This window comes from Ranitomeya variabilis, chromosome 4 (genome assembly GCF_051348905.1).
Source record: "Ranitomeya variabilis isolate aRanVar5 chromosome 4, aRanVar5.hap1, whole genome shotgun sequence".
In the NCBI taxonomy this organism is placed as follows: domain Eukaryota; kingdom Metazoa; phylum Chordata; class Amphibia; order Anura; family Dendrobatidae; genus Ranitomeya; species Ranitomeya variabilis.
Genome location: NC_135235.1, coordinates 768,924,331 through 768,947,695, shown reverse-complemented (window position 1 = coordinate 768,947,695; position 23,365 = coordinate 768,924,331). Strand labels below are relative to the sequence as shown.

The 23,365-nt window shown below is 44.8% G+C and overlaps 2 protein-coding genes across 2 annotated transcripts in view; one reads left to right on the top strand and one right to left on the bottom strand.

Annotated features, from left to right (window-relative positions):
• The window catches only part of LOC143767130 (uncharacterized), a 30,035-nt gene extending 14,607 nt beyond the window's left edge, over positions 1–15,428 (bottom strand). Inside the window, exons 1-3 of the mRNA XM_077255153.1 lie at positions 15,296–15,428; positions 15,115–15,212; positions 14,826–14,916 (exon numbers count right to left, since the gene is read on the bottom strand). Coding sequence (XP_077111268.1) covers positions 14,826–14,916; positions 15,115–15,212; positions 15,296–15,428 — 322 coding nt within the window. The remainder of the gene's footprint in view (positions 1–14,825; positions 14,917–15,114; positions 15,213–15,295) is intronic.
• LOC143766935 (gastrula zinc finger protein XlCGF66.1-like) overlaps positions 1–23,365 on the top strand; it is a 193,120-nt gene that overhangs the window by 156,297 nt on the left and 13,458 nt on the right. The gene's annotated exons all lie outside the window — the stretch shown is intronic.

The window sequence follows — 23,365 nt, the reverse complement described above, 5'->3', positions numbered from 1 at the left end:
GAATCTGAAGGGAGTCTATTACACAGGGTTTGTCCGCTACCCGAAGAGAAGCAAACTTCCTGGTCTGTCTGTTCTCTCTCGTTGCAAATAGGTCTATATCGGGCAATCCCCATAGGTCTATTATCTGTTTGAACACCCGTCGATTTAGAACCCATTCTCCCTGACGAAGAGAATGACGGCTGAGGTAGTCTGCCTCTGTGTTGAGCTTTCCTCGAATGTGCACGGCTGAAAGAGAGCAAAAGTGAGCTTCAGCTATGTCGAGTATGTCTGTGGTGGTGTTCATTAGAGACCTTGATCTTGTCCCTCCTTGATGGTTGAGATATGCTACTACTGTTGTGTTGTCTGACTGGATTCTTACATGTGAATCCCGCAGAGATGGGAGCCACCTGAGTAGAGCCTTTTTTACAGCCGTAAGCTCCTTCCAATTCGAGGACTCTTGGGCCTCTAAGAGAGACCATTGCCCTTGAGTCCAAACATCTCCTATATGAGCTCCCCAAACTATCGGACTGGATTCGGTTGTGACCGTGTTGTCTGGTACTATACTCCAGTGCACCCCTTTTTCCAACTGTTTGGTATTTAGCCACCATTTCAGACTGTCCAGAGTGTTGGTGGAAAGTCTGAGTCTTCCGCCTAACTGACCTTGAAGACTCCTTTCTGCATCCAAGACTTGGGCCCGCAATACTCGAGTGTGGAATTGTGCCCACTGGACGGCCGGTATGCAAGATGTTAAGGATCCCAAAAGGGACATCGCGTCTCTCAAAGTCAGATCTGTTTTTTTTGTCACAGCACTGACTTTGTGCACAATCCTCTGTTTCTTTTCTTCCAGAAGAAAACATTTGATTTTCCGAATTTAGCAGAATACCCAGGAAAGTTTGAGTCGTTGATGGTTTTAATCTTGATTTTTCCAGATTGACTAGCCAGCCTAAGTCCTGTAAGGAAGATATCACATGATTTAGGTGTTTTTTACATTGAAGAAACGAATTTCCCACTACAAGGAAGTCATCCAGGTAGGGTATGATTAATGTATCTTGTTCTCCGACATGGGCCATCACTTCCGCCACAATCTTAGTAAACACCCTTAGTGCCATAGATAGACCAAATGGCATCACAGTAAACTGAAAGTGTCTGACCTGGTTGTTTAAGCGCACCGCCATTCTGAGGTATTGTTGATGATCCTTGTGAATGGGCAGATGGTAATACGCATCCTTTAAATCCAGGACTGTCATATAGCATCTGGGAAAAAGAAGTTTAGTCGCCGTTTTAATTGATTCCATTTTAAAGGCATGGTATTGTAGATACTTGTTCAATCTCCTTAAATTTATGATGGTTCGAAAGGATCCATCTGGTTTGGAGATCAAAAATAAAGGGGAATAGAACCCTTTCCCCTGCTGATCTTTTGGAACCTCTACTATAACTTCCTTTTTTCTTAACATCTGAACCTCATTTTCCAGGGCCTTCTGTTGGTCTAAGGAATCAGGGGCAGTCAAAATATAAAAATCAGAAGGTCTCTCCTGGAATTCTAATTTTAATCCCGATTTAACTATACCCAGAGCCCAATTGCTGGAAGTTATTCTGGTCCACTGTGTATAGAAGTGTCTTAACCTGCCCCCTACTGGAAGACCTGTATTAACGGTAATTTCTTCTACGTCTTGAGGAAGATGATGCTGTATTAAGGTCCGAACCTCTCTTCCTCGGATCCGTCGATTCCCAGTCTCGGTTTTGGTAAGGTCTTCGGTATGGGAAGAATCTCTTGAAGGTATTCCTAAAGGTAGGATTGAAAGCTTTAGGAAAACCTTTCTTCCTATCCTCAGCTTTAGCCAGGATGTCATCCAATACTGGGCCAAACAGGTACTCACCCCTACACGGAATAGTACAAAGTTTAGCTCTTGCCTGGGCATCCCCCTTCCAAGTCTTAAGCCATAATGCTCGGCGGGCGGCGTTTGAGAGACCTGCTGATCTGGCTGCAAGTTTCAGGTAATCCACTGATGCATCCGCCAAATATGCCACCCCCTCACATATTTGGGATAGGGAGTTCAGTATTTTGTCTCTAGGTACTTTGGATTTCAGCTGTTCCTCTAGCTGGGTTATCCAAACCATGACAAATCTAGCCGTGCAAGTACTAGAGATTGCAGGCTTAAATGCTCCAGACGATGCTTCCCAGACCTTCTTCAAAAACATATCCGCCTTCCTATCGGACGGATCTTTCAGAAGACCTACATCCTCCAGAGGCAAGGTACCTGCCTTAGATGTAGAGGCCACAGCTGCGTCCACCTTAGGGACTTTCGACCATTCCGCCAAGTCATTATCGTCAAAGGGATACCTTCTCTTTGCAGATGACGGCAAAAAACCTTTGTCCTGTTTATCCCATTCCCGTTTAATGAGTTGTTTAACTGTATCTACTACCGGGAATGACTTACGACTCTCCTGGCACAAGCCTGCATGCAAATATTATGTCTTGCGCAGATCTTGGTTCCCTGTTGTCTGCCACACCCATGGTTGCACGGACTCCTTTGACTAACATATCCATATTTTCCACTGAAAAACATGGCCTTCCCTCTTCATCCGAGGAGGATGGTGATGAGGGGCGAGAACATTCACCCTCCTGTATAGATGGGCTAGATCCAGGATACGTCCCTGACCGATCTCTCATGGCGGCTGCCCTTAAGGGAATAACTTATTTCCTCCCTGATGACTGCTCTGAGGTCTGATGAACGAAGTGGAGCTTCTTCCTCTAAAGTCTGACAGATGCAAGCCTGGCAAAGCCTTTTAGTATAACTGTCAGGCATTGGAGTCGTGCATAAAGCACATTGCTTATGCTTAGATTTAGTTGTCTTTTTACCCTAAAACAAAGCACAAAATAACAGACCATATCAGCATCAGGTGTATTGTTAACACTCACCATAAGGCTGAATTCGTGAATACCGGTTTTGGAGGAGAAAGATCTCTCTGTGACGCTGGGGCGCTCCCCTGCCGCTGCCCCCGTACCACTCTGCTGCTGCTGCTTCCTGAGCGGCCGCTACCGCTCTTGCTGCGCTGCTCCCGCACCTCTTCCTGAGGGTGCTCTGTGTTCCCTAACGAGGACATCTTGCCGCACAATACATTCCATAGGCGCCGCCCTTTCATAGTTGCAGCCACACTCCTCCCCCAGCTTACCCCGGAAGTGTAACAACCTCTTCCGGGTTCACCAGCGCCGGTGAGACGCAGACCGCGCGCTAGATCTGCGGACCAGGACGGCACTGCCCGACTCCTGGAGCACGTTCCATATGGCCAGACGAGGGATGGTCTGCATGCAGGACACCCCCGACGCTGCTTCCGGGCCCCCGATTCTGCCGTTCCTAATAGACACCGCACAGAGGTGGACCCGGGTAAGTTCATTCTGCAGGCTCCTGCCGTCCGGACAGGAACCCAAACTGGAGTGGTGATGGGGACCGCCCCTTTAAATTCTGTAGGTTCCTGTCCGAAAGGTGGGCGGATCCCCTCTCTCGTAGGGGTGCTGTCGTGGCGATAGGAAAAACTCGATTCTTATTCAATACTGAGTAGTCTTCTTGAATATTCTTGAACTGCTAGAATTGTGCAGAGCTTTCCAGAATTATCTAGAAGATTCTAGAAACTTTTAGAACTTTCAAGAATATTCTAGGACTGTTCAATAGTAGTCATGCAAGTATAAAAGCACAGATGACTCGAACCAACATTTCGGTTTGTTATTGCTGAGTAACAGAATAACGAATCGTAAAGAGCAATTATTTTTTTAGATGGCATCAAGAGGTTGTTTGCGCCAAGCAGATGCATTTTGCTATGTGTGTGGACAATTTATAAAGACAAGAGCGAGAAAGTATTCCATGAAAGCATGTCGTAAGATGTGCGAGGCCTACAAGGCATATTTCGGCATGCCTGTCGGGGATCAAAACAAGTCCTGGGCACCTCATTTCACATGCGAATATTGCAAGAAATCTCTTGAAGGTAAGGTGAACAATTGCTACTCGTTTAGATGGCAGTGCTTTATTTTGTAGAATTTCAATGATTTAGGTCTAGTACAGTTTAAGGAGTTGCAATTAACAACATTTTCACATATGTCAATGCACTATAGTAAAATATGTATAAAGTAATGTGTAAAATTTCATGCTTTTAAATTTATATAATAATTATACCTGCTATGTTACAGTTTGGTACAGGGAAGAAAAGAGCCATGAAGTCTGCTATCCCGTGAATTTGGCAGCAACCGACCAACAACTCAAGCAACTGCTACCTCTGCATTTTGGATCCTGCCAAACGTCGCACAAGCAAGAATGCGCCTCAAATCGTTTATCCAGACATTACTTCTTCTATTGCCCCAGTATCGCACTGCCCCGAGATACCTTTTCCATCTTCCCCGAAGAGGGATCAGCCATCTTCAGGAAAAAAATAGTAAGTCGGACAGCGAGGAAGATATTGGAGAGCAAGATTATGTTTTCACAGATGCGGTTGAGGAGAGAAGGCCATTTTTCCCTAACCAGAAAGACGTCAACAATCTAATCAGAGACCTTCGTCTTACCAAGTCCAAAGCTGAGCTTCTGACATCCAGGCTCAAGCAGTGCACCTTGTTGGATGAAAGTGTGCAAGCCACAGATCAAAGAAAGCATCACCAAACATTTTCCAACTTCTCCTGTTGAGAAGATGGGTTGTGCTTCTGCAACAATGTGGCCGGTCTTTTTGAGGCTATAGGTATCACTTATAACCCGAGTGTCTCCGCCAATGGCTCACTCTTTGTATCTCAAGGAGGACTACACCAGTATCAAGATGTTGCTTAGTGCCTTGAAGTATGATGACTATGGATGGGAGGTCATCGGAGACTTTAAAATGGTGGCATTCCAGATGGGCCTTCAAGGCGATTTCACAAAATTTCCTTTGCCTCTGGGACAGCCGTGACACTAAGGCACACTATCACAGAAAGGACTGGCCACAGCGGACCGAGTTCTCTGTGGGAAAAACAACATCAAGTGGGAGCCGCTGATAGAACCTCTGAAGGTGCTGATTCTACCACTGCACATCAAGTTAGGCCTCATCAAGCAATTTGTCACAGCTCTTGACAAGGAGTCAGCAGCTTCAAGTACCTCCAAGGTCTCTTTCGAAAGCTGTCAGAGGCAAAGGTCAAGGCTGCTATCTTCGTCGGACCGCAAATCAAGAAGATCATAGAATATGACTAGTTTGCCAAGCTGCTGAACAGGACAGAGAAAACAGCTTGGAACAGTGTCGTTGTAGTGGTTCATGGCTTCCTGGGTTATCACAAGGCTGAAAACTATGTGCAGTTGATTCAGACTCTCCTAAAGAATTACGCCATAATGGAATGCAGAATGTCTCTCAAAGTCCATATCCTTGACGCTCATCTTGACAAGTTCAAGGAGAACATGAGAACTCAGAGGAGCAAGGCGGGCGCTTTCATCAAGATATATTGGACCTTCAATGTTGTTACCAAGGACAGTATAACAAAAACATGATGGGGGACTACATTTGAGGGCTTCTTCGAAAAAGCGATTTGCAGTAAACTCGCATATCTAGAACTTCCACTCATTTCTGAACCTTTGAGAGTTTTTTGACTGTCTTTGTCTATTTACCATGCAAGTTTTGACATTTTTCTGGGCTGTGGTCATAAAATCAAAGTTTGTGCTGAATGTAGTCGTTTTTCATAAGCAGTTGAAATATTACACTTGGAAGCCAGGAACAAAAATTGTGTTACATGGTGTTATTTAACAAGACAATGACTGTTCACAGTCTAATAGAAAACCTTGCTGGATGAGCCAGTAGTGCGTGGTGTTCAACTGATGGTTCATTCTGCCTCCCAAATATCGAATAAAAAGAAACCAATCAATGTTATGTAGGCAAAAATAATATTAATTCTCATCTCACAAAAAACAAGTCCCCACTCAGGTCTATCATCTGTCAATGGAAAAACAGAGGTTCCCACACCACTAGTGGTTCAAAGGTTGTTGAAAAGTAACAGAGTTTATATAAACCAATCCAGCAAAATCCGCTCTCACTTCTGAGTCTTGCAGTGTGCTCAAACAACATTTAGGATCCCCGTATTTAGCAATATTATATAGTGAGAAGAATCCACTTAACTTGCGGTGTGTGACTCCTGGAGCACAATCTGGGCACTATGTGCTGGGTAATAAAATGGCAAATGTGTAATTTTCACTCTCCAACATCCACTGCGTGTTAATTTCTGGAAAGTGGCTGTGGAGTCAAAATATTAATTCCTCCTACATACGTGGTCTGAATTGTTGGTACCCCTCGTTTAATGACAGAAAAATCCACAACGGTGGCAGAAATAACTTGAATCTGACAAAAGTATTAATAAATAAATAATCTATGAAAATGAACAAATGAAAGTCAGACATTGCTTTTCAACCAAGCTTCCACAGAATTAAAAAAAAATAAAACTCGTGAAATAGGCTTGGACAGAAATGATGGCACCCTTAACTTAATATTTTGCTGCACAACCTTTTGAGAGAATCACTGCGATTAAACAATTCCTGTAACTATCAATGAGACTTCTGCACCTCTCGACAGGTATTTTGGCCCACTCCTGAGGAGCAAACTACCCCAGTTGTCTCGTGTCTGAAGGTTACATTTTCCAGACGGCATGTTTCAGCTCTTTTCAAAGATACTCACTAGGATGTAGGTAAGGGCTCATAGAAGGCCACTTCAGAATAGTCCAATGTTTTCCTCTTAGCCATTCTTGGGTGCTTTTAGCAGTATGTTTTGGGTCATTATCCTGTTGCAAGACCCATAACCTGCGACTGAGACCAAGCTTTCTGACACTAGGCAGCACATTTTTCTCTAGAATCCGTTGCATTGTACCCTGCACAGATTCTAGACGCCCTGTGCCAGATGCAGTAAAGCAGCCCCAGAACATAACAGAGCATCCTCCATGTTTCACAGTAGGGACAGTGTTCTTTTCTTGATATGCTTCATTTTTCCGTCTGTGAACACAGAGCTGATGTGCCTTGCCAAAAAGCTCAATTTGTGTCTCATCTGTCCATAGGACATTTTCCCAGAAGCTTTGTGGCTTGTCAACATGTAGCTTGGCAAATTTCATTTTGGCTATTTTATGATTTTTTTTTTCAAGAATGGTATCCTCCTTGGTTGACTCCCATGAAGTCCACTTTGGCTCATACAATGACGGATGGTGCGATCTGACACTGATGTTCCTTGAGCTTGAAGTTCACGTTAAATCTGTTTAGAAGTTTTTCTGGGCTCTTTTGTTACCATTTGTATTATCTGTCTATTAGCCATCAATTTTTCTCCTGCGGCCACGTCCAGGGAGGTTGGCTACAGTCCCATGGATCTTACATTCTGAATAATATGTGCAACTGTAGTCACAGGAACATCAAGCTGCTTGGAGATGGTCTTATAACTTTTACCTTTAACATGTTTGTATATAATTTTCTTTCTCATCTCCTGAGACAACTCTTTCCTTCGCTTCCTCTGGTCTATGTTGAGTGTGATACACACCATGTCACCAAACAGCACAGTGAGTATCTGTAGCCCTATATACAGGCCCACTCATGGATTCCAAGGTTGTAGACCCCTGTGATGCTAGTTAATGGACACACCTCGTTATAACATGTCCCTTTTGTCACATTATTTTCAGCGGTACCATCATTTCTGTCCAGGCCTATATCATGAGATTTATTTTTTGAAAAATTCTGTGGAAGCATGGCTGAAAAGCCATGTCTGATTTTCATTTGTTCATTTTCATAGATCTTTTATTTCTTATTACTTTTGTCAGATTCAATTTATTTCTGTGACCAGTTAGTTTTTAAATCATTAAATGAGGGGTACCAACAATTTTGACCACATATGTACTGTGAGGCAGTAACCCCTGTTACAGCTAGGGGTTGCTGTTTGTGCTCTCCAGAATGTGCATGGAGGCATAGTGAGGCCATGAGGGCATACTGCAGACACAGGTGTGGCTGTAATTAGAATAGTGAAGAATGGACTGATTAAAAACCCTGTAGTAGAGGGGGAGGTGTATCAGTGTTGGTTTGGAAGCAGACAGAGAAGTTGTCTGCAGAGCTCGTTGTGTGTGGAGCAACACACGGGCAAAAGAAACTGACACCCTGTGTCCCGGGCTGTCTTGTGTTGCCAGGCTGCAATCCGGAGGATTGCGTGAGATGCACGGCGTGAGTAAATAGACATGGAATCAGTGGGCGGTTGCCCCAGGGAAACTGGACAAAGGGAAGTCTGGCCTGTGTAGGGACTGCAAAGTAAAGCCGGTTACTGTGTATTTCTAATGGATTGTGTGAAGAATCTGTGTACTGTACATTTTCCTTTGGCCTGGATGAAGAAGCCGTTTAATGTGTATTGCCCTGAAAAAAATTACTAATGATTTACTCACAGACAAAGCTAACAGACAGTTCTCCATCCTCCTCCTTCTTGACCTGTCCTCTGCTTTCGACACAGTCGATCACTGCCTACTGCTACAGATTCTTTCTTCCCTTGGCATCAAAGACCTTGCCCTGTCCTGGATTGCCTCATACCTTTCCGACCGCACATTTAGCGTTTCCCACTCCCACACCATCTCATCCTGCCCTCTCTCTGTTGGGAGTCCCTCAAGGCTCTGTCCTAGGACCCCTACTTTTTTCCATCTATACTCTTGGCCTAGGACAACTCATAAAGTCCCATGGCTTCCAGTACCACCTGTATGCGGATGACACTCAGATCTACCTCTCTGGCCCAGATATCACCTCTCTGCTGTCCAGAATTCCGGAGTTTCTGTCAGCCATATCCTCCTTCTTCACCTCTAGCTTCCTAAAACTCAATGTAGACAAAACCGAACTCATCATCTTTCCCCCATCTAACGTATCCCCCCTACCTGACCTATCTATTATGGTAAACGGCATCACGCTCTCTCCCGCACCTGAAATTCACTGCCTCGGGGTAACTCTTGACTCTGCCCTGTCCTTCAAACCGCACATCCAAACTCTTGCCACCTCCTGGTCGCCTCCAACTCAAAAATATTGCCAGAATCCGTTCCTTTTTCAGCCCACAATCTACCAACATTCTTGTGCATGCCCTCATCATCTCCCGCCTCGACTACTGCAACACCCTCCTCTGTGGCCTCCCCGCTAACTCTCTTGCACCACTCCAGTCTGTCCTCAACTCTGCTGCCCGGCTAATCCACCTCTCTCCTCGCTACTCCCCTCTGCAAATCCCTCCACTGGCTCCCAATTCCCCAATGAATCCAGTTCAAACTACTGACACTGATCTACAAAGCCATCCACAACCTGTCCCCTCCCTATATCTCTGAACTAATCTCCCACTATCTTCCCTCACATAATCTCCGATCCTCCCAAGACCTCCTACTCTCCTCCACACTTATTCGTTCCTTACACAACCGCCTCCAAGATTTCTCCCGAATATCCCCCATCCTCTGGAATTCCATGCCTCAAGACGTCCGACTATCCACCACCCTCGGCTCCTTCAGACGGAACCTGAAAACTCATCTCTTCAAGAAAGCCTACAGCCTGCAATAACCATTCTGCCGCATCGCCATCGCCAGAGCCGCCACCTCGCCCCTACCTTCTGTCTCTTCCTCACTATCCCATAGAATGTAAGTCCGCAAGGACAGGGTCCTCTCCCCTCTGTACCAGTCTGTCACTGTAAACTTGTTTACTGTAAACGATATTTATAACTCTGTATGTAACCCCTTTCTCATGTACAGCACCATGGAATTAATGGTGCTATATAAATAAATAATAATAATAATAATATTGCTAATAGACTGTGTGAAGTAACACAATAAAGAATACTTTTTGTTTGAACTTGCCTGGGTCAATACCATTTCACTGTGTATGGACCTGCCGCTGCATCACAGTACAGATTATAACCCTCAGTGAATTAATTTATTAAATGGAATCACTTTATGAGAATTTAGACTATTCTAGTTTTGTGTCATTTAGCCATATTAGGGTTTCTACATATGGTGCATCCAATCTCATTTGGCACTCAAAAATGTCTGCAATTTAGATTTATTTCAATGCAATCCAAAATTCATAACGTTTAGGTCTGTTACTTAGACCTTCCTCAGACAGACTGCTGAAAGTTGAAAAGCATCAACTGTAAACAGCGCGTGGTAGAGGATAAGCTGTTACCATATAGGAGCTTATCCTCTGCCACGCGCTGTTTACAGTTGATGCTTTTCACCTTTCAGCAATCCGTCTGAGGAAGGTCTAAGTAACACACCGAAACGTTATGAATTTGGGATTGCATTAAAATAAATCTAAATTGCAGACATTTTTGAGTGCCGGATTTTTTGATTTGTGCATGATAAGGGAGTGGTATCCCTCTCCGAACACCCCCCTAGTTACAGAGTGACGTGCACTATATTTTTATATGACTACATCCAATCTCATCTGGGATCTGTTCCTGCTGTCCAGCTGGAGTAATCTGCTCCCTACTTCAGCCAACTGAAAAGTACCACACCCTACTAAAGCTCAAAGCACATGGCCGGAATCTGCCAGAAACAGCGTTGTTCTCCTCTGGTTCAGTCCTCTGTGCTCAGCTTGTGTATTTGTTTCCTGCTGTGACCGTGGCCCATTTAGTGACTACTCTTGTGTCTTCTGATTCTGTATTCTGTCCTTCCGGTTCTGACCCAGCTACCTGACTATTCTCCTTGCCATCTAACACCACAGAATAGCAGGTAACACCATGGTCCAAGCCTAGGGGTCCCAGTGTAAGTCCAGATCCATGTAATGGTGTTAAAGGGCGATGAGCAAGGCAATCCTTGGGATATGGAAAGCAGAGAAGATAGTGCCAAGCATGTTCATGGTGGAGATCTTTTGAGCTGCCAGTTGACCACGAACAGTGCTCCCAATACATTGTGTCTGCAAACTATTCCAGCTAGATCTGCATTCAACCAGCTAAATGGCGCTCCTTCCCTTCTGAACACTGCCATGTGCCCAGAGAGTAGTGTACAATCGTATGTAGGGTATTGTGAGAAGTTGGAAAATAATTTGTAAGATCCATTTGTTTTCTATTATCCTTTGTGAATAATTCCAAAGTTATCACCACATAAAGTGACCACGTCAGATTGTAAAAATGGGGCCTGATTAAGAACACAAAACTGGCGGCGAGAAGAGGTTAAATCAGAGTATTCTGGACACTACTGTAATCAGAAACTGACTATAGACAATAACATCTACTGAAATGCTCAAACTGAACAGTCTCCATCAGTAATAAATGAGGAGCTAGTGGTGAACCCTCTCTGGGGTAATTAGAGCACGGGGCTCGGTGACTTCACAATCTAAACTATCGGAAGCTCCAATATTTTCTGTCAGATGAGTTTCAAGAAGAAATATTACACATTTATAGAGAACTGTGTATAATAGTGCAGAGCGGAGATGTCTTATAGGGAACCTGTCAGCAGGATTGTGCTCAGTGACTACAGACACTGTCAGGTCGCTGCCGTTATACTGATTACACCGATACCTGGTGATGAAATCAGTCTTGTGGCTGTTGTTTAATCTATTTGTAGTTTTCAGTTAATGAGATTCTCGTGCTCTGGGGCGGGGCTGTGGGCGGGGCTTTATGTGGTGCTCTGGGGCGGGGCTGTGGGCGGGGCTTTATGTGGTGCTCTGATTACATATTCATCTGTATTGGCTTATGACCGGTCACTGATCCCTCACTGACCTGCCCCCATTTTTACTTAATGCATATAATAGCATTGATATTATTGGTGATAATGCCTATAATATTGTGGCTATTGTGAGGCTTAGAAAGAAAATTACATCCAGCAAAATGTCACCGGCGATGGCGGCGCCTGCGCAGTCTATAAGTAAGAGATAGATGCTACTGGACAGGAGCCGCTGGTGACATTTTGAAGGATGTAATTTTTTTTTCTAAGCCTCACAATAGCCCCAATATTATAGGCATTATCACCAATAATATCAACACTATTATATGCATTATGTAACATGGGGGCAGGTCAGTGAGGGATCAGCGACCTGTCATAGGCCAATACAGATGAATATGTAATCAGAGCAGCACATAAAGCCATGTCCCACGCAGTAAATCCGTCTGAAGGTGTTAAATACAGTTACAACCAGGAGCGCTGCTAATGCAGCCGCTCCCAGCTGTAAAAGACTCGGGAATTAATGAAATGAAGGCAACAGAGCTTCGGTGACTAGCGGTGCCATCACCGAAGCTGCGCCCCCTGGTGGCGTAAACTCATAGGAACTGTAACTTGTGAATTTTTCTTAATATTTTCTCACGCTACAGTTAAAATGAGTTTATGCTACCAGGGGGCGCAGCTTCAATAACCATGGTCCCTCCCTAGCCTATTAATATCTGCCCTCAGTCACCGGCTTTCCCACTCTAACGGCGAAAATTGCGCAGGAGCCAACGCCAGTTTTCTCCGTGATTTAACCCTTTATTTTAACATTTAGAGCTCCCAAATTTTGCACACACACTACTAACATTATTAGTAAGGAATATGTAAAAATATAATGGATATGAGATGGTTCACTGTATGTAAACCATGTCTCATATCCTGTCAGGTTCGGTAAGGACTTAAAAAAGCTGAAAATTGAATTACCGGCTTTTATGATATTTAGCGCAGTATGAAATATGAATATGTGTATATATATATATATATATATATATATATATATATATATATATGTGTCTCACTGACATATATACAGTATACAGTTAGGTCCATATATATTTGGACAGAGACAACATTTTTCTAGTTTTGGTTATAGACATTACCACAATGAATTTTAAACAAAACGATTCAGATGCAGTTGAAGTTCAGACTTTCAGCTTTCATTTGAGGGTATCCACATTAAAATCGGATGAAGGGTTTAGGAGTTTCAGCTCCTTAACATGTGCCACCCTGTTTTTAAAAGGACCAAAAGTAATTGGACAGATTCAATAATTTTAAATAAAATGTTCATTCCTAGTACTTGGTTGAAAACCCTTTGTTGGCAATGACTGCCTGAAGTCTTGAACTCATGGACATCACCAGACGCTGTGTTTCCTCCTTTTTGATGCTCGGCCAGGCCTTCACTGCGGTGGTTTTCAGTTGCTGTTTGTTTGTGGCCTTTCTGTCTGAAGTTTAGTCTTTAACAAGTGAAATGCTGCTCAATTGGGTTGAGATCAGATGACTGACTTGGCCATTCAAGAATATCCCACTTCTTTGCTTTAATAAACCCCTGGATTGCTTTGGCTTTATGTTTTGGGTCATTGTCCATCTGTAGTATGAAACGACGACCAACCAGTTTGGCTGCATTTGGCTGGATCTGAGCACACAGTATGGCTCTGAAGACCTCAGAATTCATTCGGCTGCTTCTGTCCTGTGTCACATCATCCATAAACACTAGTGACCCAGTGCCACTGGCAGCCATGCATGCCCAAGCCATCACACTGCCTCCGCCGTGTTTTACAGATGATGTGGTATGCTTTGGATCATGAGCTGTACCACGCCTTCGCCATGCTTTTCTCTTTCCATCATTCTGGTAGAGGTTGATCATGTTTTCATCTGTCCAAAGAATGTTCTTCCAGAACTGTGCTGGCTTTCTTAGATGTTTTTTAGCCTTTTTCTTCTTGATGCTTATGAGTGGCTTGCACCGTGCAGTGAACCCTCTGTATTTACTTTCATGCAGTCTTCTCTTTATGGTAGATTTGGATATTGATGCGCCGACCTCCTGGAGAGTGTTGTTCAGTTTGTTGGCTGTTGTGAAGGGGTTTCTCTTCACCATGGAGATTATTCTTCTATCCTCCACCACTGTTGTCTTCCGTGGGCGCTCAGGTCTTTTTGCATTGATGAGATCACCAGTACTTTCTTTCTTTCTCAGGATGCACCAAACTGTAGATTTTGCCACTCCTAATATTGTAGCAATTTCTCGGATGGGTTTTTTCTGTTTTCGCAGCTTAAGGATGGCTTGTTTCACCTGCATGGAGAGCTCCTTTGACCGCATGTTTACTTCACAGCAAAACCTTCCAAATGCAAGCACCACACCTCAAATCAACTCCAGGCCTTTTATCTGCTTAATTGAGAATGACATAACGAAGGGATTGCCCACACCTGTCCATGAAATAGCCTTGGAGTCAATTGTCCAATTACTTTTGGTCCCTTTAAAAACAGGGTGGCACATGTTAAGGAGCTGAAACTCCTAAACCCTTCATCCAATTTTATTGTGGATCCCTCAAATGAAAGCTGAAAGTCTGAACTTCAACTGCATCTGAATTGTTTTGTTTAAAATTCATTGTGGTAATGTCTATAACCAAAATTAGAAAAATGTTGTCTCTGTCCAAATATATATGGACCTAACTGTATGTCCATTTTGCAAGCTGGTGAGAAAATCTCGCCATACGGATGCCATACGGAGGTTTAAATGCGCAAAATATGCAGCCACACCTTGCCTACGGATGACATACGGATCACTGTTCGGGGAACATTTGTGCATATTACGGCCGTAAAAAACAGACCGTATTTTTATACGTTGTGTGTGACTCCAGCCTCACTCTGTATTCGGTGTGAATCTTTAAACGCGCATTGGCCTATATTGGGTCAGGTACAAGCAATCATATAGATCTCACTTTAAGGGATCACCCTCACAGTAATACCAGGGGGTAGGTGGATCTACCAGGTTGTAAGTTCTATAGAAAAGGGCTTTCAATGCCCAAAGTTATTTGAACAGTTTTGGGTGGAGGAGAATGTTGTGGTCTAGAGGCAAAATGGTGATCATGGTAATACGGCCGGACTACACCACCGATAAAGCAGCCACAGCCGGTGATGAGAAGAATCTGTGACTTCTCTGCATTTAGTGGTCACTACTCACCTGGGTAGTCATATGTGGGAATCTCCTCTTTACACCACTCATCACCCCTCACATATGTCTCTGTAGTATTAATATGGGTCAGATCTTCACCCTGAAACAAATATTATAAAAGTCACCAACAGATGGAGAAGTCCCATCTATGATCAGCTCTAATCCTGCCATCTCCACCGTTCTCATTACACAAGTATAAAACATAGAATACTGGTGGATAAAACAAGACTGAGCACAAGACCTTCACCAGCGTCTACACATCATAGGGGAGATCTCCTGACACCTTCTCTCCATCTACCTGATGATCCTGAGGAGCATTGGGATCTTCTTGGTTACAGTCCTGTGGAAGAAGAGGACGGGGACATCTCTCTGGTGCTGTCCTCTTACTGGATAGATCTGGAGGAAACACATACAGGGAGTGAATTCATTCTTTACATACAGATAATTATAGGCCATGTGTATTTAGTCCTGTCTATTACCTGGAGATGTGAGGGGCTGGGGAACCTCCATTATGACGTTCTTGTACAGATCTCTGTGTCCTTCTAAATACTCCCACTCCTCCATGGAGAAATAGACAGCGACATCCTGGCACCTTATAGGAACCTGACACATACAATGATACCGTCATCCCCCCGATCCCTCCATAGCGTTACTGTATAATGTCCCAGCATTCCCAGCAGTGTCACCTCTCCAGTCAGCAGCTCAATCATCTTGTAGGTGAGTTCTAGGATCTTCTGGTCATTGATGTCCTCATGGATCAGGGGGTGAGGTGGAGGCCCCGTGATTGGGCTCAGGGGTCTATCCCATCCCTCAGACACAGGGTCCTGACAGCGATCACTAGAGGTCTTCTTCACCACCGTGTAATCCTGGTAATGGAGAGACACATTAATAAATCTCACTACAGACATTTCCAGAGTCCTCACCTCTCCAGTTCTGTCCATCTGTTATTCCCATAGATAAGAATGATGTAATGTGACGTCATCAGAATCTCTCACCTCTCCAGTAAGCCGGAAGAGGATCTCTAGGGTGAGGTGTAATATCCTCTCCGCCATCTTGTCTCTGTACATATCCATCTGTGATGGGTAAATCAGGATAATTCTCTTTTGTAGAAGATCTTCACTGAGAGGATCCGATATTGTAGAGACCTGAATGAGAAGATGAGCCGATGTAACACCATAAGAATCCTGTGTAATAATACAATTACTGGAGATAATAAGGGAAACATATGAGGAGATTTATTATTTTACAGTATTTAGTTTCCTTCTTTACATCTACTAATAAAACCTATATATTTAGGCCACAGACAACAAGCAGTTTCCTCCTCGGAGTCGGCAGCTGAATACGTTCCTCATAGACTCATCTTCCATAACGCTAATTCTCGTCTCATTTACGGACCCTGGAATCGGCATTAGCAATACTGCAGGAGATATTCATTACACGCGACATGAGAAATAACTACTTCATGATGAGGACGACATCTTCACCTTCTACTACGGCTCTAGAGACATATGTGGCCAGAGTCGGTCACTGACTCCATCACCACCCTCCGTCTATATGAAGGTTTCCCGTCTTCCCCGCACTGTAATCTTCTATCACGTTAGATCTCAGGTCAGACAGAGTTTGGCTGAATGCCCCCCGCCCCCAAGTACTGGATAGTATGGGGCGGCCCAGTTATTACGGTACTTACATGCCTAATAATGGTGTCTGGGCTGCAATGTATGAAGGTCTATTAGGCCAGAGGCAGCGTCCAATAAGTTACCTTTTACCGCCCCCATACACATTAGACTAAAGTTCCATGAAATCACTGATTTCGGGGGTTTGGGCGACCATATAATGTATTTGGGGGCCTCCCGACAGATGATGTCAGGGCAGAGAAGGATCTGACATCCTGAATTTCAGAGGATAATCCGTTTGTTCTTCCTGTAGATAATCCTCCGCTAGAGGAGTCTGGAGGCGACTCTGTCATACAGACCCCAGGAAAGCTGGAATATTTGTATGTATGGGGGAGTCGGGAGACATGGCCGTCTGCCAAATGACCATTCAGCCAACTCTTATCTCATGTGTATGGGGCCGTTAGTATTAGGCTGGGGTCACACATGCGAGTTTTACGGACGTAAGAGCGCAGAAACTACGTCCGTAAAACTCGCATTACATACGGCACAATTATTCTCAATGGCGCTGCTCCTATTAGCCGTATATTATGGTTCAGTATTATACGGCTTTCTACGGCCGTACAAAATCGCAGCATGCTGCGTTTGTCAGCGTACTGCGCAAAAAAAATCGCCAATGAAAGTCTATGGGGGCGTGAAAAATACGGATTCCACACTGACCAGCAGTGTGACTTGCGAGAAATACGCAGCGCTGTTAGTGAAAAGTCGGTAATTCAATTGCCGGCTTTTAATTTCTCCTGCACAAACCCGACAGGATATGAGACATGATTACATACAGTAAACCATCTCATATCCCCATTTTTTTTGCATATTCCACACTACTAATGTTAGTAGTGTGTATGTGCAAAATTTCAGCGCTGTAGCTGCTGAAATAAAGGGTTAAATGGCGGAAAAAATTGGCGTGGGCTCCCGCGCAATTTTCTCCGCCAGAATGGTAAAGCCAGTGACTGAGGGCAGATATTAATAGCCAGGAGAGGGTCCATGGTTATTGGCCCCCCCGGCTACAAACATCTGCCCCCAGCCACCCCAGAAAAGGCACATCTGGAAGATGCGCCTATTCTGGCACTTGGCCACTCTCTTCCCACTCCCTGTAGCGGTGGGATATGGGGTAATGAAGGGTTAATGCCACCTTGCTATTGGAAGGTGACATTAAGCCAGATTAATAATGGAGAGGCGTCAATTATGTCACCTATCCATTATTAATCCAATTGTAGGAAAGGGTTAAAACACACACACACACATGATTAAAAAGGATTTTAATGAAATAAACACAGCGGTTGTTGTAATAATTTATTGTACTCTCAGTCCATCAGGAACACCCTCGCTTGGAAAAATAATAAACGCACAAGATACATACCTTCTGCTGTCAGATCAGGTCCCACGAAGTAATCCATCTGAAGGGGTTAACTAATATTACAGGCACGAGCCCTGCTAAATGCAGCGGTGCTCCGTGCCTGTAATCCCCGGCGAATGAATGAAATGTAGGTCATTGACCTACATTTCCTTCAGTCGCGGTGATGCGCCCCCTGGTGGATGTCCTCATATGACCTGGAGCGTGGGAAAAAGTTCCCAGGCTGCAGTTCATGAGAACATCCACCAGAGGGCGCATCACCGCGACTGAAGGAAATGTAGGTCAATGACCTACATTTCATTCATTCGCCGGGGATTACAGGCACGGAGCACCGCTGCATTTAGCAGGGCTCGTGCCTGTAATATTAGTTAACCCCTTCAGATGGATTACTTCGTGGGACCTGATCTGACAGCAGAAGGTATGTATCTTGTGCGTTTATTATTTTTCCAAGCGAGGGTGTTCCTGATGGACTGAGAGTACAATAAATTATTACAACAACCGCTGTGTTTATTTCATTAAAATCCTTTTTAATCATGTGTGTGTGTGTTTTAACCCTTTCCTACAATTGGATTAATAATGGATAGGTGACATAATTGACGCCTCTCCATTATTAATCTGGCTTAATGTCACCTTACAATAGCAAGGTGGCATTAACCCTCAATTACCCCATATCCCACCGCTACAGGGAGTGGGAAGAGAGTGGCCAAGTGCCAGAATAGGCGCATCTTCCAGATGTGCCTTTTCTGGGGTGGCTGGGGGCAGATGTTTTTAGCCACGGGGGGGCCAATAACCATGGACCCTCTCCTGGCTATTAATATCTGCCCTCAGTCACTGGCTTTACCATTCTGGCGGAGAAAATTGCGCGGGAGCCCACGCCAATTTTTTCCGCCATTTAACCCTTTATTTCAGCAGCTACAGCGCTGAAATTTTGCACATACACACTACTAACATTAGTAATGTGGAATATGCAAAAAAAATGGGGATATGAGATGGTTTACTGTATGTAATCATGTCTCATATCCTGTCGGGTTTGTGCAGGAGAAATGAAAAGCCGGCAATTGAATTACCGGCTGTTCACAGATATCGCGCTGAATGAAATCTAAATACAGAATATATATATATATGTGTCTCAATGACATATATATATATATATATATACTGTATATATGTTTTCCCTAACATTTGAGCACATAAATCCATTAGATGTCGGTTTTGCAAGCCTGCGCGAAAATCTCGCAGTACGGATGCCATACGGATTACATACGGAGGATGCCATGCGCAAAATACGCTGACACACCCTGCCTACGGATCACTATTTTGGGAACATTTCTCCGTATTACGGCCGTAGTACGGACGTATAATACGTGGCGTATTGTCTTACGCCAAGTGTGACCCCAGCCTTACACTGACAGCAGTGATGATACACAGCACAAGGGTTAAAGTGAAAAACATCAGTTTCATCAACAAGAAATATCCGTCACTATATGGAAAGCAGAGTCACTGCACAATGTTAGTTACGTCTCGTCCATAACTACTTTATTATACTCTATTATCCTGTACACAGTGGAGGAGATAGAAATCACAGGTCCGACAGCAACAGCTGGAATTGAGCCCTCCAACGTAAGGAAAAAAATCTATCTATATAAAGCTGAGTGTATGTATGTATGTATGTATGTATGTGTGTGCACGTGTGTGTGTGTGTGTGTGTCTGTGTCTGTGTGTGTAAGTGTCAAGTCACGCCCATTCCACATAGCAACCAATCACTAAGCATCGTTCATTTCACCAGAGCTGTATAAAAGGAGCTGAGCTGTGATTGGTTGCTATGAGCAGCAGTTTTCCCACAACACCTCAGCAGACACTGACCGGGTGGGAGACATCTATCATCCCTGGGAACATAAGCTCCAGCCATTGTCTGCCCCCCAGAAAGGAGCAGAGAGCACATGACAGAAATGAATCCCCCTCCTCTATTACTGCCGCGCTCTATTGTTACCGGCATAGAAAATCGCATCATCAGCGGCCGCACACAGAGCCGCACTGCCAGGTTACATAACAGCTCATCTCCAGGAACTCCCTGCTCAGCGCCACCCGGCTCGGGACTATGGGATGGAGGACGTGTGATGGGTGTATGGGCACGGGACTATGGGATGGAGTATGTGTGATGGGTATATGGGCACGGGACTATGGGATGGAGTATGTGTGATGGGTATATGGGCACGGGACTATGGGATGGAGTATGTGTGATGGGTATATGGGCACGGAACTATGGGATGGAGGATGTGTGATGGGTATATGGGCACGGGACTATGGGATGGAGGATGTGTGATGGGTATATGGGCACGGGACTATGGGATGGAGGATGTGTGATGGGTATAAGGGCACTGGACTATGGGATGGAGGATGTGTGATGGGTATAAGGGCACTGGACTATGGGATGGAGGATGTGTGATGGGTATATGGGCACGGGACTATGGGATGGAGGATGTGTGATGGGTATATGGGCACAGGACTATGGGATGGAGGATGTGTGATGGGTATATGGGCACGGGACTATGGGATGGAGGATTTGTATGATGGGTATATGGGCACTGGACTATGGGATGGAGGATGTGTGATGGGTATATGGGCACGGGACTATGGGATGGAGGATGTGTGATGGGTATATGGGCACGGGACTATGGGATGGAGGATGTGTGATGGGTATATGGGCACAGGACTATGGGATGGAGGATGTGTGATGGGTATATGGGCACGGGACTATGGGATGGAGGATTTGTATGATGGGTATATGGGCACTGGACTATGGGATGGAGGATGTATGATGGGTATATGGGCACGGGACTATGGGATGGAGGATGTGTGATGGGTATATGGGCATTGGACTATGGGATGGAGGATGTATGATGGCTATATGGGCACTGGACTATGGGATGGAGGATATGTATGATTGGGATATGGGCACGGGACTATGGGATGGAGGATATGTATGATGGGTATATGGGCACTGGACTCTGGGATGGAGCATATGTATGATGGTATATGGGCACTGGACTATGGGATGGAGGATATGTGTGATGGGTATATAGGCACTGGACTATGGGATGGAGGATATGTATGATGGGTATATGGGCATGAGACTATGGGATGGAGGAATTGTATGATGGTATATGGGCACTGGACTATGGGATGGAGGATATTTGTGATGGGTATATGGGCACTGGACTATGGGATGCAGGATGTGTGATGATCTCCCGCTACGACGACTGCAACATCCTTTTCTGTGGCCTCCCTGCTAACACCCTTGCACCTCTCCAGTCCATCCTTAACTCTGCTGCCCGACTAATTCATCTCTCTCCTCGCTGCTTCTCCGCTTCTCCCCTCTGCAAATCTCTTCACTGGCGACCATTCCCTCATCGCATCCAGTTCAAATTACTAATACTGACCTACAAGGCCATCTATAACCTGTCTCCTCCATACGTCTCTGAACTAATCTTCCGATATCTTCCCTCACGTAATCTCTGGTCCTCCCAAGACCTCCTTCTCTCCTCCACACTTATTCGCTCCTTACCCAACCACCTCCAAGACTTCTCCCGAATATCCCCCATCCTCTGAAATTCTGTGCCCCAACACATCCGACTATCAACCACATTCGGATCCTTCAGGCGGAACCTGAAAACCCAACTCTTCAGGAAAGTCTACAGCCTGCACTGACCCCGCTGCCTCCTCACCACTACCGAAGATACTCCCTCACCAACACTGGAGCTGCTGCAACCCCCCCAACCTACTGTCTCCTTCCCCACCATCCTGTACCAGTCTGTGATTGTTAGTTTACTGTAAATTATAGCTATAATTTGTACGTAACCACTTCTCATGTACAGCACCATGGAATCAATGGTGCCATATAAATAAATAATAGTATATGGGCACTGGATTATGGGATGGAGAATATGTGTGATGCGTATATGGGCACTGGACTAAGGGATGGAGGATAATCATTATAATTTGTTATAATTAACCACAGTTAGTTACTATGCCAGATGCCAAGATGTGACCGTCCAGGCTGAGAACCACTGATGAATGAGCTGCTGGGTACGCAGAGTCAGTGACTAGCGGTGACGTCACTGAGGCTGCGTTCCCAGCTGGGCTGAACTGCGGTGACCTAAGTGAGATCCCCGCTAGCACCATGTGAAAGTCGCACAGTGCAGAGGCGAGTTGAAATTCACCGCAGTGAAATTCTCCCGGTGAACTCACCTCTGCACCGTGCGACTTCCTCACGTTGTTAGCGGGGATCTCGCACAGCCCATGCAATTTTTTTTCAGAAAAATGATCTTTTATTAAATACATGTACAGTAAGCCGCGCACACTGTACTAATTGTATTTGTCACTGACATCTTTATATCTACCTATTCTATTTGTATTTACTGTATGTAATCCATGTCTTCTATCCTGTCGGCTCCAGCAGTGATTTTACACTACCGCGGCTGCTGAATTACCGGCTTTTCTTCTATCTATGTAATATATATACACTGTCACTGACATCTATAAAAGCAAACTTCCTTCTCACCCCCAATGGAGGTGGTTTTTGTCGTCCTTTCTCATTCTCGGGTCCTCTACCAGAGACCTGGGAGTTTGAGGGTTCTGCGCAGGATCTTAGTTGTTCCCAGCATTGCACTTTTCTGGACAGAGAGCTCAGATGTTGGTCCTGGGATCTGTTGTAGCCATTCTTCCAACTTAGGGGTCACTGCTCCAAGTGCTCCTAACACCACTGGAATCACTGTTGCCTTCACCTTCCACATCTTCTCCAGTTCTCCTTTGAGGCCCTGGTATTTCTCCAGCTTCTCATATTCCTTCTTTCTGATGTTGCTGTCACTTGGCACTGCCACATCTATTATCACTGCTGTCTTCTGATCCTTGTCTACTATCACAATGTCTGGTTGGTTAGCCAACACCTGCTTATCTATCTGGAACTTGAAGTCCCACAGGATTTTAGCCCTTTCATTCTCCACCACTTTTTCTGGGGTCTCCCACCTGGATTTAGGAGGGAATTAGCCCATATGCTGCGCAGAAGTTCCTGTATACAATTCCCGCTACTTGGTTGTGGCGTTCGGTATACGCTGCTCCTGCTTGTATTTGGCATCTGCCACTATGCATTGGACGGTTTCTGAGGTTTCTTTGCATAGTCTGCACCTTGGGTCTTGTCTTGTGTGGTAGATTCCTGCTTCTATGCATCTGGTACTTAGTGCTTGCTCTTGTGCCGCTATGATTAGTGCCTCTGGCTTCCTCCAGCCATTGATAGGATTTCTCCATGTCAGCCACCTCCATTATCTGTCGATGTTACATCCATGCAGAGGGTGTCTTGCCGTGGCGCTTCATGTTCCTGCTCTTCCTTCCAGATCTGTTGTTGTTGCTGCCTTAGGCTTTCTCTCAGCATTTCATCTTTTGGTGCCATTTTTCTGATGTTTTCCTGGATACTCCTTGTTTCATCCGTGATGGTGGCTTGGATGCTTATCAAACCTCGAACACTCTCCTTT